Below are 12,868 nucleotides of genomic sequence, written 5' to 3'. Positions count from 1 at the left end.
CAACATAAGGAAATAGAAGTTGATGGCTTCCATTGCTGAGTACTGTCAACAATATTGCGTCCTCTTGAACTTCACTGACAGGTTTGACTCGTTGACGTTTACAGAAAGATAATATCGAAATGAAGGTAAACACAACACCATCTTTTACTGTCGACCTACTTAATTTTATTTGACAGTCTGAAGTGCGATATTTAGCGCTGGGGAATTAACATTTCTTTTGGAAACAAGAAGCCATAATTAGTACCGATAAGTATTTCACTGCCAGTCACACGTTACACGTAGGTTAGGTATTTTTTTTTTGGTAGCAATAGTTTCATGCTGTTATATATTGCCATTTCACTATGTCACATAATAGAGATGGTATAAAACAGAATAATTTAAACATTATGTACTTAACAGTATGCAGATATTCCATTTTTGTATATTTAATTTCCGCATGAATATCTTAAAATTAGTTTATTCAGGAGTGATGATGTAAACAGCTTTTTCTGTACTGACATGAACTTTACTTTCTGTGACTGTAATATTAACTATGTCCTGCAAAATCCTTGATGCTGTGGGTAGAATAATAAAAACCACCAGCAGCTCTTTTATTGCAACGACAGTGGGGCAAAAAAGTATTTAGTCAACCACCAATTGTGCAAGTTCTCCCACTTAAAAAGATGAGAGAGGCCTGTAATTTTCATCATAGGTATACCTCACCTATGAGAGACAAAATGAGAAGAAAAAATCCAGAAAATCACATTACCTGATTTTTAAAGAATTTATTAGCAGATTATGATGGAAAATTAGTATTTAATCAATAACAAAAGTTCATCTCAATACTTTGTTATATACCCTTTGTTGGCAATTAGAGTGGTCAGATGTTTTCAAAAGTCTTCTGTAAGTCACACACTCTTGCTGGTATTTTGGCCCATTCATCCATGCAGATCACCTCTAGAGCAGTGATGTTTTGGGGCTGTCGCTGGGCAACACAGACTTTCAACTCCCTCCAAACATTTTCTGTGGGGTTGAGATTTGGAGACTGGCTAGGCCACTCCAGGACCTTGAAATGCCTCTTAGGAAACCACTCCGGGCGGTGTGTTTGGGATCATTGTCATGCTGAAAGACCTAGCCACGTTTCATCTTCGATGCCCTTCCTGATGGAAGGAGGTTTTCACTCAAAATTTTCACTCTTTCTCCTCCAAACATGACGACTTGAGTTTTTACCAAAAAGTTCTATTTTGGTTTCATCTGACCATATGACATTCTCCCAATCCTCTTCTGGATCATCCAAATGCTCTCTAGCAAGCATTTGGATGATCCAGACGTGTCCCCAGGGGGACACGTCTGGCACTGCAGGATTTGAGTCCCTGGCGGCGTAGTGTGTTACTGATGGTAGCCTTTATTACTTTGGTCCCAGCTCTCTGCAGGTCATTCATTAGGTCCCCCCGTGTAGTTCTGGGATTTTTTCTTACCGTTCTTGTGATCATTTTGACCCCACGGGGTGAGATCATGCGTGGAGCCCCAGATCGAGGGAGATTATCAGCGGTCTTGTATGTCTTCCTTTTTCTTATAATTGCTCCCACAGTTGATTTCTTCACACCAAGCTGCTTACGTATTGCAGATTCAGTCTTCCCAGCCTGGTGCAGGTCTACAATTTTGTTTCTGGTGTCCTTTGACAGCTCTTTGGTCTTGGCCATAGTGGAGTTTGGAGTGTGACTGTTTGAGGTTGTGGACAGGTTTTATACTGATAACGAGTTCAAACAGGTGCCATTAATACAGGTAACGAGTGGAGGACAGAGGAGCCTCTTAAAGAAGAAGTTACAGGTCTGTGAGATCAAGAAATCTTGCTCGTTTGGTGGTGATCAAATACTTATTTTCCACTGTAATTTGGTAATAAATTCTTTAAAAATCAGAAAATGTGATTTTCTGGATTTTTTTTTTCGAATTTTGTCTCTCATATGTGAGGTATACCTTTGATGAAAATTACAGGCCTCTCTCATCTTCTTAAGTGGGAGAACTTGCACACTTGGTGGCTGACTAAATACCTTTTTGCCCCACTGGAAATATCTGAAATTCCTTGAGTCACAGGGTGCAGTCACATGGTTTTCCTCTCTCTTGACTACCATAGCTAATTATTAAGTTTGATGTAGTTAAATGCACATTGTCAGATTATGTGTAATATATTGTTGCAAAAAGCATGTATTGGGTCATATGTCAGTGTTCAATAACTATAGTGTTGTATTATGTTTGTTCTTCATCTGAACATGTAGCTGCTTTGGCTATAAAGGGTGTTCCCTCGTGGCCAGTCTTGTTCAAATCTGATGGTTATGAACCCCAATGCCTCCTCAACTTGCTCTGAGAGCCAGTCTCCTGCAGATGAATATATGGACGACTGGCTTTTCCTCCCTTCTACCTCAGCTGCAACCCCTTGCCATGAAGACAAGAGCAGGCAAGACATGGAGGAAGGAGGCAAACTCAAATCTAAGTTGGTCTCAGTATGGAATAGTGTCAAATACGGTTTGTTTTAGCTGTGAGACTGCATTACATGTTTGTTTGTTTCTGTGTGATTATGTTTAGTCTCTTGAAGTCTTGTTTCCCATTTATTAGGTTGGTCCTTCAAGCAGAAATCAAATTTGAGTAAGAGCTCTCCTGTGATCATGTTTGGAAAGTCATATCAGCTCAGCGATCAAGGTGAGGTTGCTTCTGCAATTTCAAGCAGACAATTTAGGCATGATGCCTCATTGCTTTGCAGGATAATCTAGTTTGTGTCTTCTAATTATAATGTCAGGGGAGAACGAGTGTTTCCACCGCTCCTTTGCAGCTCTTCTGTGGTTGACATACAGACGAGGTTTCCCTCAACTGACGGGCTGCTGTCTGACCACTGATAGTGGCTGGGGATGTCTTCTCCGTACAGGGCAGATGTTGTTTGCGCAAGGCCTGCTTTTACACCTGATGCCAGAAGGTGACACTACACATACTCATTGCAATATTACCTTAATATGTTTCACATTGAATGAGTGACAATATGAACAACGATTAACCATAGACCATTTCAAAAGGCTTCAAAAGACTTCGTAGAAGAGCTTGCATTCTATTTAGTGGCTTACAAGGACTTGGCAACATTTCTAAAAATGAGTCAAATTGTGTAGAATTATTAGCAGTCTAACCATTCTCAGCATGACATTAGATTGAGAATGTATTTTCATACACAATGCTGGATGTAAAGAATACTACACTGTCTTTATGAGGCTTCCTGGCCATACTAAAGTTCTGCAAAATACATGTATTAAGTGTAATAGTAATATTTCTTCATGTAAAATCACAGCCAGACTGTATTTTGAATGTTGAGGTTACTCTTTGTCAAAATAACCAAGATCAAATCATCATCGATGAAAACAATCAGTACTTTATTTTTGTTAGATCTTTAAAGTGGAACCTCTTTCAAACACCACTAAAGTTGTACAATTTTCAATTCCACCAAAAATGTTTAACTGTTGCCTGTACAGTTACTAAAGGTTTTATGATTGTGACCCTGAAACCTCCACCAATCCATCCATTTTCTATACTGTACTCACTTTATGTCGACTGGTTGTGATGTAACATTGTATTTTAGTATAGGTGTGTCAGATAAGTTCCAGGATTGGTGTCACAGCAAATGTATTTACATCCAAACTACACAACACTCGCCTCTTCTCTCACACTGAGCAAAACAAAAGCTGCAGGAGCTCTTTTTAGTGCTGCTCAATTGCCTAGCCCAGTGGCAAGAACTCGCATTGGACGATGCCCCCCATATCGAAGAATGCGATCAACATTACTTTGACTTTGAACTAAGACAGTCTTGCTGTCTTCGGCCTTGGCGACGTCAGACTCTTCCACTAAAAGCTGTGGTGTTGGGTCTCCGGGTCCTACTCGAAGATCCATGACTCATCACGGATGATGAGTCATGGATGAGTCTGGTCACCTTAGCAAGTCTGGTCTCATTGTCACTCACTCTGCTCATTGCTTGATGACCTGAAACAGAGGATATGTACATAAAAGCATGTGGGGGAAAAAAGTTCAATCGCTGCAGAGAGCTGCGGTCACAGTTATATTCGCCAGGGAGATTACACTGAGGGGTAAAAACTTGTAGTTTGAATTATAGCTTTAGTCACACCAGTCCTGGACCTTTTCTGACCCACCTCCTTCAGGTTCCCATCATGGGGACTGTAAAAACAATATACAGTATACTGTGTGTGTGTGCGTGTGTGCGTGTGTGTGTGTGTGTGTGTGTGTGTGTGTGTGTGCGTGTATGCATATATATATATATATATATATATATTTATTTATTTTTTTTTTTATCTTTTCCAGGCTTAACATATTCTGTGAGCCATCACATGTTCAAAGATGATATGGATCTCCCAGAGATCCGCACTGAAGCCAGAGCAGTGTCTATACAGAATTCCAAAGGACTTAATAAGAGTCGTCGGAAACTGAGTTTAGGTTCCCTCCTGGACAGATGCATGGAGTCCACACACAGAAAGGTTGTATCATGGTTTGCAGATCACCCCTCAGCTCCTTTTGGGATACATCAGCTGGTAGAGTTCGGCAAAAGCTTAGGGAAGAAAGCAGGGGACTGGTACGGTCCCTCAATTGTGGCACATATTCTACGGTTAGTAATTACTTTATTTGTATCCAGTCCACAGTTTACCTATCCTAGCTTGCATACAGTATATGCTGACATCACTCAGAAAATTCTTGATATAATTATGCTTTAGGAAAGCTGCTGAGGCATCAACTGACCTTCCAAATCTTGTCATCTATGTTGCACAAGATTGCACCAGTTAGTACTTTCTTCTTTTCCAGAAATGTGTTTATACATAGTCACCCACTTCTACTTTTAAAGTAGAACTTTAACCATGACAGCATGTTTTTGTCCCTCTCTTTATTTACACAGTCTACATAGAGGATGTGAAAGAGTTGTGTAGACGGCGTCTTTCTGGGATCTCTACTGCATCTATTCAGCCCTGGAAAGCTATCATCCTCCTGGTGCCTGTGCGACTTGGAGGACAAAATCTCAATCCTGCCTATATCACCTGTGTCAAGGTAGTCTGATTTAAATTTGTTTTGGTCTCAGGGAACATAAATAATAACAAGTGAGGACTACAGGGGTTCCTCGTTTTAGGGTTCCGTCCCTATGGCGGTGACATAAGGCAAATTTGTAAGTCACATTGCACCATAGTCTAACACTAACCTACACTACTAACAGATTAGTTAAGTCATAATCACAGTAAATAGGTGTGTGAAAAATACTTCTTGGCAATGAAAATGGCGGTAAGTGTATTTTCCTTCTTGTGTCACATGATCACATATTGCTACACCACTGCCCAAACTAGTTCGTAACTTCAATGTAATTGTTTGTTTGCTCAATGGCTTCACATAGATCAGTAATGTTTATTTACTGTTAAAAAAATGTGGAAGTAAATTGGACCCTGTAAATGTGTTGTAACTGGTATAAACATGGTCAGTGTGAGTCTATTAGTAGTGCTGAAATGGTAATGGTCCTAAATGGTGAAGAGCTTATAGGTATTATTGACTTCTTGATGAGAAGGCAATCTGGGGTTGCAATGGCAATGACAGAGACAAGTGTAACATTAACAATCATTTGTAGCTTGTAATTTCACATTTTGCTGTTTCAATTGTAAATTCAGTCAGGAGTATTGAGAAGTTACTTAATGGATGTGTTTACAAACAACATAACTTTTTTCCACTATTTTTCATCATAGAAACTCTTGAAGTTAAAATGCTGCATTGGTATCATCGGGGGCAAACCAAAGCACTCTCTCTACTTTGTTGGTTTCCAGGGTATGTCCAGTTCAATGTATTGTCTTGTAGTTATTTAATTCAGTCGTATGAACATTTTCTACTTTTTCCTACTCTGACTTTACTTTGTTGAAGATGAACATCTTTTGTACTTGGACCCTCATTACTGTCAGCCCACAGTGGATATAACAAAGGACAACTTTCCTATAGAGGTATCCATAAACACTGTTACACTTTCTTTCTGCTTGTCTTTGGCTACCACCATTAGATTTTCTCTTTTGCAATCATATAATGACCATATACTGTACACTCCGTAGAGTGTAGACCTTTACCAAGGGCAAACATGTTAACAAAACAGGATTTGGGTCATGGAATACTGATTGTTTGACTAATCTAATACCATGTCAAAATGACCCCTGTGAAAAACACCAAAACTGGTGGTGGCCCAAGACTTTTGCACAATTCTGTATGAAAAAACAAACTGTTGATTATGTTATTTATATTAATCTCTACACGTTGCAGTCATTTCACTGTAAATCTCCAAGGAAACTGCTGTTCTCTCGCATGGATCCCAGCTGCACCATTGGATTCTATGCAAAAGGCCAAAAGGACTTTGAAATGCTGCGCAGAGTTGTCGATGAGGTAGGTGGATATGTGGAAAATTGACATCCAACTACATAATGTTGTGGCATTTATATTATTATTAAGTGTTTGATTTTTATTGCTCTCTTCACACTCAGGCTGTCTCCACATCTGCAGAGACATACCCCATGTTTATATTTGCGGAAGGTCATAGTCGAGTGGAGGAGGAAAGCAAAAGCCCCACCAACAACATCACTTATGTCCAGAGGAAGAGCGATCTGCGGAGGGTTGACACGAGTAACAGCATGGATGAGTTTGTTCTATTGTGAGCAAACATCAGATATGGTTTGCTGGGGTGTTCAGTGATCATCGAGTAGGCAATCTCACACACAGTGATTTAAATATTGAGTGTGCTTGTCCACACATGCTATAGTTTGCGTGCATACAATCCTTCACTTTGAACTATACTAGTATTTTGTAAAAGATATTGGCATTTCCAAATTTACACTGATGCAGGTGTAATTTAAAAAAAGAATAGCAACAAAAAATGTTTGATGCAGCTTACTGGTAAGTGGCAGTATTTTGTTTTTAGATGAGCAGTACACAAAAAATTAGATCTCACTGGTGAGCTGTTTGTAGTACAGGCCCGCGGGCTACTCACATTGGTCCTTGGGGGCTACCTGGGCGGGCACCATGTTGGTGACCCCTGCAATAGAAAATGGATGGATGGCTCTTGAACTGAGTGGTCAATGGACCAGTGGCACAACACATCATCCATCCCTTGTCCGTACCACTTTATCCTCACAAGGGTCGCGGGCCTGCTGGTGCCTATCCTAGCAATCTTCGGGCAAGAGGCGGGGTACACCCCGAACTGGTCAATCGCAGGGCACACATAAAAAAAAAAAAAAACATTCGCACACACATTCACACCTACGGGCAATTTTGAGTCTTCAATCAACCTACCACCCATGTTTTTGGGATGTAGGAGGAAACCGGAGTGGCCGGAGAAAACCCACGCTGGCACAGGGAGAACATGCAAACTCCACACAGGCGGGGCCGGGATTTGAACCCTGGTCCTCCCTTTGTTCCCTCAGGCGGCACTGCATCAAAAACTGACATCAATGTGTAAAGGATATCACCACGTGGGCTCAGGAACACTTCATAAAACCAATGTCAGTAAATACAGTTCGGTGCTATATCCGTAAGTGCAACTTGAAACTCTAACTTACACATCTGTGAAGGCACCATTAATGCTGAAAGGTACATACAGGTTTTGGAGAAACATATGCTGCCATCCAAGCAACGTCTTTTTCATGGACGCCCCTGCTTATTTCAGCAAGACAAAGCCAACCCACATTCTGCACGTGTTACAACATCGTGGCTTCGTTGTAAAAGAGTGCGGGTACTCGACTGGCCTGCCTGGAGTCCAGACCTGTCTCCCATTGAAAATGTGTGGCGCATTATGAAGCGTAAAATACGACAACGGAGACTCTGGACTGTTGAACAGCTGAAGCTGTACATCAAGCAAGAATGGGAAAGAATTCCACCTACAAAGCTTCAACAATTAGAGTGTCCTCAGTTCCCAAACGTTTATTGAATGTTGTTAAAAGAAAAGGTGATGTAACACAGTGGTAAACATGACCCTGTCGCAGCTTTTTTGGAACGTGTTGCAGCTATATAATTCTAAGTTTATGATTATTTGCGAAAAACAATTAAGTTTACCAGTTTGAACATTAACTATCTTGTCTTTGTAGTGTATTCAATTAAATATAGGTCAAACATGATTTGCAAATCATTGTATTTACAACCCCAGTTCCAATGAAGTCCCAACTTCATTGGAATTGGGGTTGTAAATTTTGATTATATTGCTATCTGAATAAATAAATTATTTAAAAAGAATGTTTTGTGTTGCACTGTACGCTACAATTTCATACAAGGATGATTAAGAATAAACTTGAACATTGGTGTCTCCTTGCACACATTTACTTCTTTTAATTCTCGATTCCTGTGAAGGAACTTTGAGGCAAATGTGAAAAATACCACCAAATAAGTTTTGCCGTCGTCCTTTGTAATATGGGGAGCAATTATTTTGGTGTGTGTATGGCGTGTGGGGGTCAGACATGACTCCAGTGTTCGTGGGAGACTCATGCTTGGTTGGGAGGTCTTGGGAAGCATCAGTTTGGTCTGTGATTGTGATGACGGTCTGTAATAAGCAATACTAAATAAACTAATAACGACAGAAAAAACAACCACAGCTTACCTGTATGTTTTTTCAGATATTTTAAAAACCCATAAGCTGATGGACACTGCATTAGCCATGCTGGAGCCTATCCATTTCCAGCTGACTTTGGGAGAGAGGCAGGGTACACCCAAGACAAACAACCCAATTCACACCTACGAATATGTTAGTCTTCAATTAACCCCATATGCATGTTTTTTGAATATGGGAGGAAGCTGGAGTATCCAGAGAAAGAACACAAACATGCAAACTTCACTCAGGAAGATTCAAACTCAGAACTGCAAGGTGGATGTGCTAACCACTAGGTCACCATGTCACCAAAACATCAAGTCGCTTAGATTAGGGCACTGGTGTCAAACTCATGGCCCAGGGGCCAGATCCAGCCCGCCACATCATTTTACGTGGCTCGTGAACGCAAATCATGTGTTTGAAATTATCATGTGATGTAATAAATAATATCGTGAGCTATATCAAGGATTTTTATGTTTAACAAACACCTTTAACCAGTAACTCGATCAGTAGTTGGACCTTGACTTCTGATTTCAAAACTAGTTATCAATGAATTTGGTGTGCATAAATAATCATATGCGGCACGGTGGACGACTGGTTAGAGCGTCAGCCTCACAGTTCTGAGGACCCGGGTTCAATCCCTGTCCCCGCCTGTGTGGAGTTTGCATGTTCTCCCCGTGCCTGCGTGGGTTTTCTCCGGGCACTCCGGTTTCCTCCCACATCCCAAAAACATGCATTAATTGGAGACTCTAAATTGCCCGTAGGCATGACTGTGAGTGCGAATGGTTGTTTGTTTCTATGTGCCCTGCGATTGGCTGGCAACCAGTTCAGGGTGTACCCCGCCTCCTGCCCGATGACAGCTGGGATAGGCTCCAGCACGCCCGCGACCCTAGTGAGGAGAAGCGGCTCAGAAAATGGATGGATGGATGGATAAATAATCATATGATGTTGCAATGCAACATTTATATGGGTTCAGAGTCACAACCCTCTGAGGAAACCCGTAACTATATTGTTGCCTGCGACAAAAATAAATTTGACATCCCTGGATTAGGGCATAGATGGGAACTCTTATCTCTTCTCAAATGTAGGTAGTTAAAAAAAAGTTTGGAAAATAAATACTCAAGTAAAAGTAATCAAGTACTTCCCACCACTGCAAAGTGTTTTTTATTGTTTTTTTTTTTCCCCCATTACGTAAACTATTTTTATGTCAAATCTGTCCACAAAGTGAAATACAATAATAATAAGCAGATGATTTCTTCAATAGCAAAAAACAACAACAACAACAACACGTGCGTTTTATCCGCGGAAGATGCTGGAGTGAAAGTCGCGCTACCATCCCCCCAGTCCGGCTTCCATTCGAGCATGTGTCGCTGCAGTCACGGGGCCTACAGGCAGTGAGAGGCGGTGGAAAGGGGGCGCCGTTGAGCCGTTCTGGCAGTTACGTTTTACTCAGGGAGGAGGAGGGGTGAGGAAAAACGACTGGGTAGGTCGCTCTTTGTTTTCTGGCAGGGAGGAAAACCAAGAGAGACTGCGACCGGCAAGATTTTAAACACCGCTGTTCACCGTTCGTGTAAGTCAAATTCGATGTTGTTAGTAGATTGACGGGCTGGCATTTGTGAACGACAAGACCGTTCCAGATTGGATTCGTGTTTGTAGGTTGTGTTATGTTTGGGAAAAGACGGACAGCACAGCAGTTAACCGGCGGTGGAGCGACTGCGAGCAATGAATGAAAATGATATTTGGAAATGTGTTGTGAGCGGAGTAGAGTCGAGGGTACGGGAGGCGCATTGGATCAATCAACGGAAGCGGCGAGGGATGCGCCACACTTTGGCTCGCCGCGGCTTTTAAACAAACAGCTCGTCCGAATGTACTTGTTTGTCTAATTGGCCTCCAAGAGCATGGCCGGCTAGGCTAACTCTGCTAACTCCGCTAGCATGTTAGCTCCCGTCATAAAATAACTTTTGTTCGCTCAAAGTTTTGTTTTGTTTTTACCTCGCATACATATGTGTGGGTGGTATTTTTTCGAAAGCACGGTTCTATGTGACGTTAATGGTGGTATTATTTAAACAGTTAATGACAAATATAGTGTTATAGACAAACAGTTATGTGAACCGACACAAAGTAACGTTGACAATGAAACAAGCTAGGCCCAGTTGACGTTAATTTGGCTAAAAATGACTATAATATTGTGATGACTACCAACCCCATCTTACGGATGTTTACGTATAGACATTGTTCTACCGGGCTGTTAAAAGTGTGGATTTATATTTGTCATGTCTAACTTTGAGACGTAAACTCTCGCTCAGTTGCATTGAAAACGAATTGACTCATTATTTAAAGGGGGTTTGAACTGCTATGTTATAGATATATCAAATAATAACCAGGTTTTCTTACACTATGCAAATGTCTTCTTCCTGTGGAATATGAGGTGTAAGCACTATATATTACAATATTTATTTTTGATGTATTAGTTGCCTCCGGGCGAACAGTGTCTGCAGATGACACTCCAGTTTACTATATGACATATACAAAAGGTCAGTCCTGAGATATGTCTCCTAATAGTTCCCATTTAGTTTGTTTAAATTAATGGTAATGTAAAGACTTTAAAATTAAGCACTCAAAACATTGACTGACTTTTTCTATTTTTCATGTTTGTCATGTTGGACGAATGTGACAGCATTTTTAGACACACATTTCCCACTGTTATCTTTTATATATTTCTTTATAGGGGTCCTTGTTGCAGCCTCACATCCCCACTCTCCCCTGAGAGATGTCCACTCCTGACCCCCCAATGGGAGGGACACCTCGGCCCGGTCCTTCCCCAGGCCCGGGGCTATCTCCAGGTGGAATGATGGGCCCAAGTCCAGGTCCTTCCCCTGGCTCTGCCCATAGTATGATGGGGCCCAGCCCAGGACCTCCTGGATCTGGACACCCACACCCTCCACAGGGACCCTCAGGATATCCTCAGGAAAACATGCACCAGATGCACAAAGTACATAAGCTTTTCTTTGCATTTTTGATTATTTTTTTTTATTCTGAGTATTCTGTCTGTATTGAAAAATTGTGACTTGGAAAGCATAGTATGCCCCCCCCCAAAAAAAAGCCTTTGCTATTTCGCTATCATCTGATATTGGCCACCCATTTGTATTCATAGGTGTTGAATAAATTGAGTTGTGATTTAAATGAATATAGAACAGATTTATAATTGTTCTAATTTTGCTTGCAAGCTTATGAGTACTTTTGTAGTTGCTGTTTATTTTTAATTACTTTTGTAAAGCTACAATGACCAGAATCTAGTTCAAAATATCTGATTCAAATTCACTGAATTTCTTTTCAGTCCGCTGTATAGTAATTGTGTACCTTTAATTCAGCCAATGGATGCCATGCATGAGAAGGGCATGCCTGACGACCCTCGCTACAATCAAATGAAAGGCATGGGCATGAGACCAGGAGGGCACAGTGGGATGGGGCCACCTCCTAGCCCCATGGACCAACATTCCCAAGGTATTGCATCACAAGGCCACACAGGTGACCATGGATTCAGCTGACTTTTGACCACCCTCACTGTGATGGATTTTCACTTCTCAGGAATCGAGACAGAATTGTCTTGAATATAATACAGTTTGAGGGGCTCTTTTTCACTTTACGGTCTCATTAAGTTGTGTTAAGTAACAGCAGGTTAAAAAGTGTTTTATTTATTTGAGAAAACTAATGGCAAACAGTTTGTGGTTTATTAGCAGTGATTAAAAATTGGTAAAATTCAAGAACTGAAAAAAACATTATTGCTCTTAGTTGACAGAAAATCTTCATGGAAAAGAAGCTTGGTTAATTGTTTGCAACTTGAAATATTGTTGTTCTCACAAAGGACATCCTGTTATCCTGTAGTCTTAAATATACAGTTTATTGAACTGTAACAAGTGAGAATCATCCAGGCTTGGAAATTTTATTTTGCTGCAACTCTGTTCAGAGATTCATTGCGCACACCTTCGAGCAGATTGCCATGTCATGATGGAAATAAATAATTCTCCTCTGCATGGCTGATGCACTGAACAAAATGTAACTAATCCGAACCAGCACATTAGTGAGGATAATCTGATTTTGCTTGTTAAAACACATGAACATTGCACATACAGTCCCCTCCAAAATTATTGGACCGTCAAGGTCAGTTCCTTTGTTTTTGTTGTATACTGAAGACATTTAGGTTTCAGATCAAAAGATGAATATGAGACAAAAGTTCAGAATTCCAGCTTTTAT

The 12,868-nt window shown here is 40.8% G+C and overlaps 2 protein-coding genes across 5 annotated transcripts in view; both read left to right on the top strand.

Annotated features, from left to right (window-relative positions):
• Window positions 1-8,597, top strand: LOC133414695 (cysteine protease atg4da-like). Its single transcript, XM_061700237.1, has 11 exons — window positions 1-125; window positions 2,256-2,502; window positions 2,593-2,676; window positions 2,774-2,947; window positions 4,333-4,633; window positions 4,740-4,804; window positions 4,919-5,067; window positions 5,748-5,826; window positions 5,920-5,996; window positions 6,307-6,426; window positions 6,525-8,597. The coding sequence occupies exons 2-11, from the start codon at window positions 2,307-2,309 to the stop codon at window positions 6,693-6,695; spliced, it is 1,416 nt and encodes a 471-aa protein (XP_061556221.1). The 5' UTR covers window positions 1-125; window positions 2,256-2,306; the 3' UTR covers window positions 6,696-8,597.
• Window positions 8,598-10,078: 1,481 nt separating this feature from the next.
• smarca4a (SWI/SNF related, matrix associated, actin dependent regulator of chromatin, subfamily a, member 4a) overlaps window positions 10,079-12,868 on the top strand; it is a 29,132-nt gene continuing 26,342 nt past the window's right edge. For all 4 annotated transcript variants that reach the window (XM_061699977.1, XM_061699976.1, XM_061699975.1 and 1 more), the window contains exons 1-3: window positions 10,079-10,184; window positions 11,343-11,606; window positions 11,986-12,118. In XM_061699977.1, the coding sequence (XP_061555961.1) occupies window positions 11,385-11,606; window positions 11,986-12,118 (355 nt within the window). In that variant the 5' untranslated portion in view covers window positions 10,079-10,184; window positions 11,343-11,384. The remainder of the gene's footprint in view (window positions 10,185-11,342; window positions 11,607-11,985; window positions 12,119-12,868) is intronic.

The sequence above is a fragment of the Phycodurus eques genome, chromosome 16 (genome assembly GCF_024500275.1).
Source record: "Phycodurus eques isolate BA_2022a chromosome 16, UOR_Pequ_1.1, whole genome shotgun sequence".
In the NCBI taxonomy this organism is placed as follows: Eukaryota; Metazoa; Chordata; class Actinopteri; order Syngnathiformes; family Syngnathidae; genus Phycodurus; species Phycodurus eques.
Note: the sequence above shows the minus strand (reverse complement) of the source record. Positions and strands in the feature narration are given on the sequence as shown.

Coding starts and splice junctions, on each gene's coding strand:
- LOC133414695 (XM_061700237.1), top strand. CDS start 2,307: ATGGTTATGAACCCCAATGCCTCCTCAACTTGCTCTGAGAGCCAGTCT. Junction 5,068..5,747: donor CCTATATCACCTGTGTCAAG/GTAGTCTGATTT, acceptor TTTTCATCATAG/AAACTCTTGAAGTTAAAATG. Junction 6,427..6,524: donor TGCGCAGAGTTGTCGATGAG/GTAGGTGGATAT, acceptor CTTCACACTCAG/GCTGTCTCCACATCTGCAGA.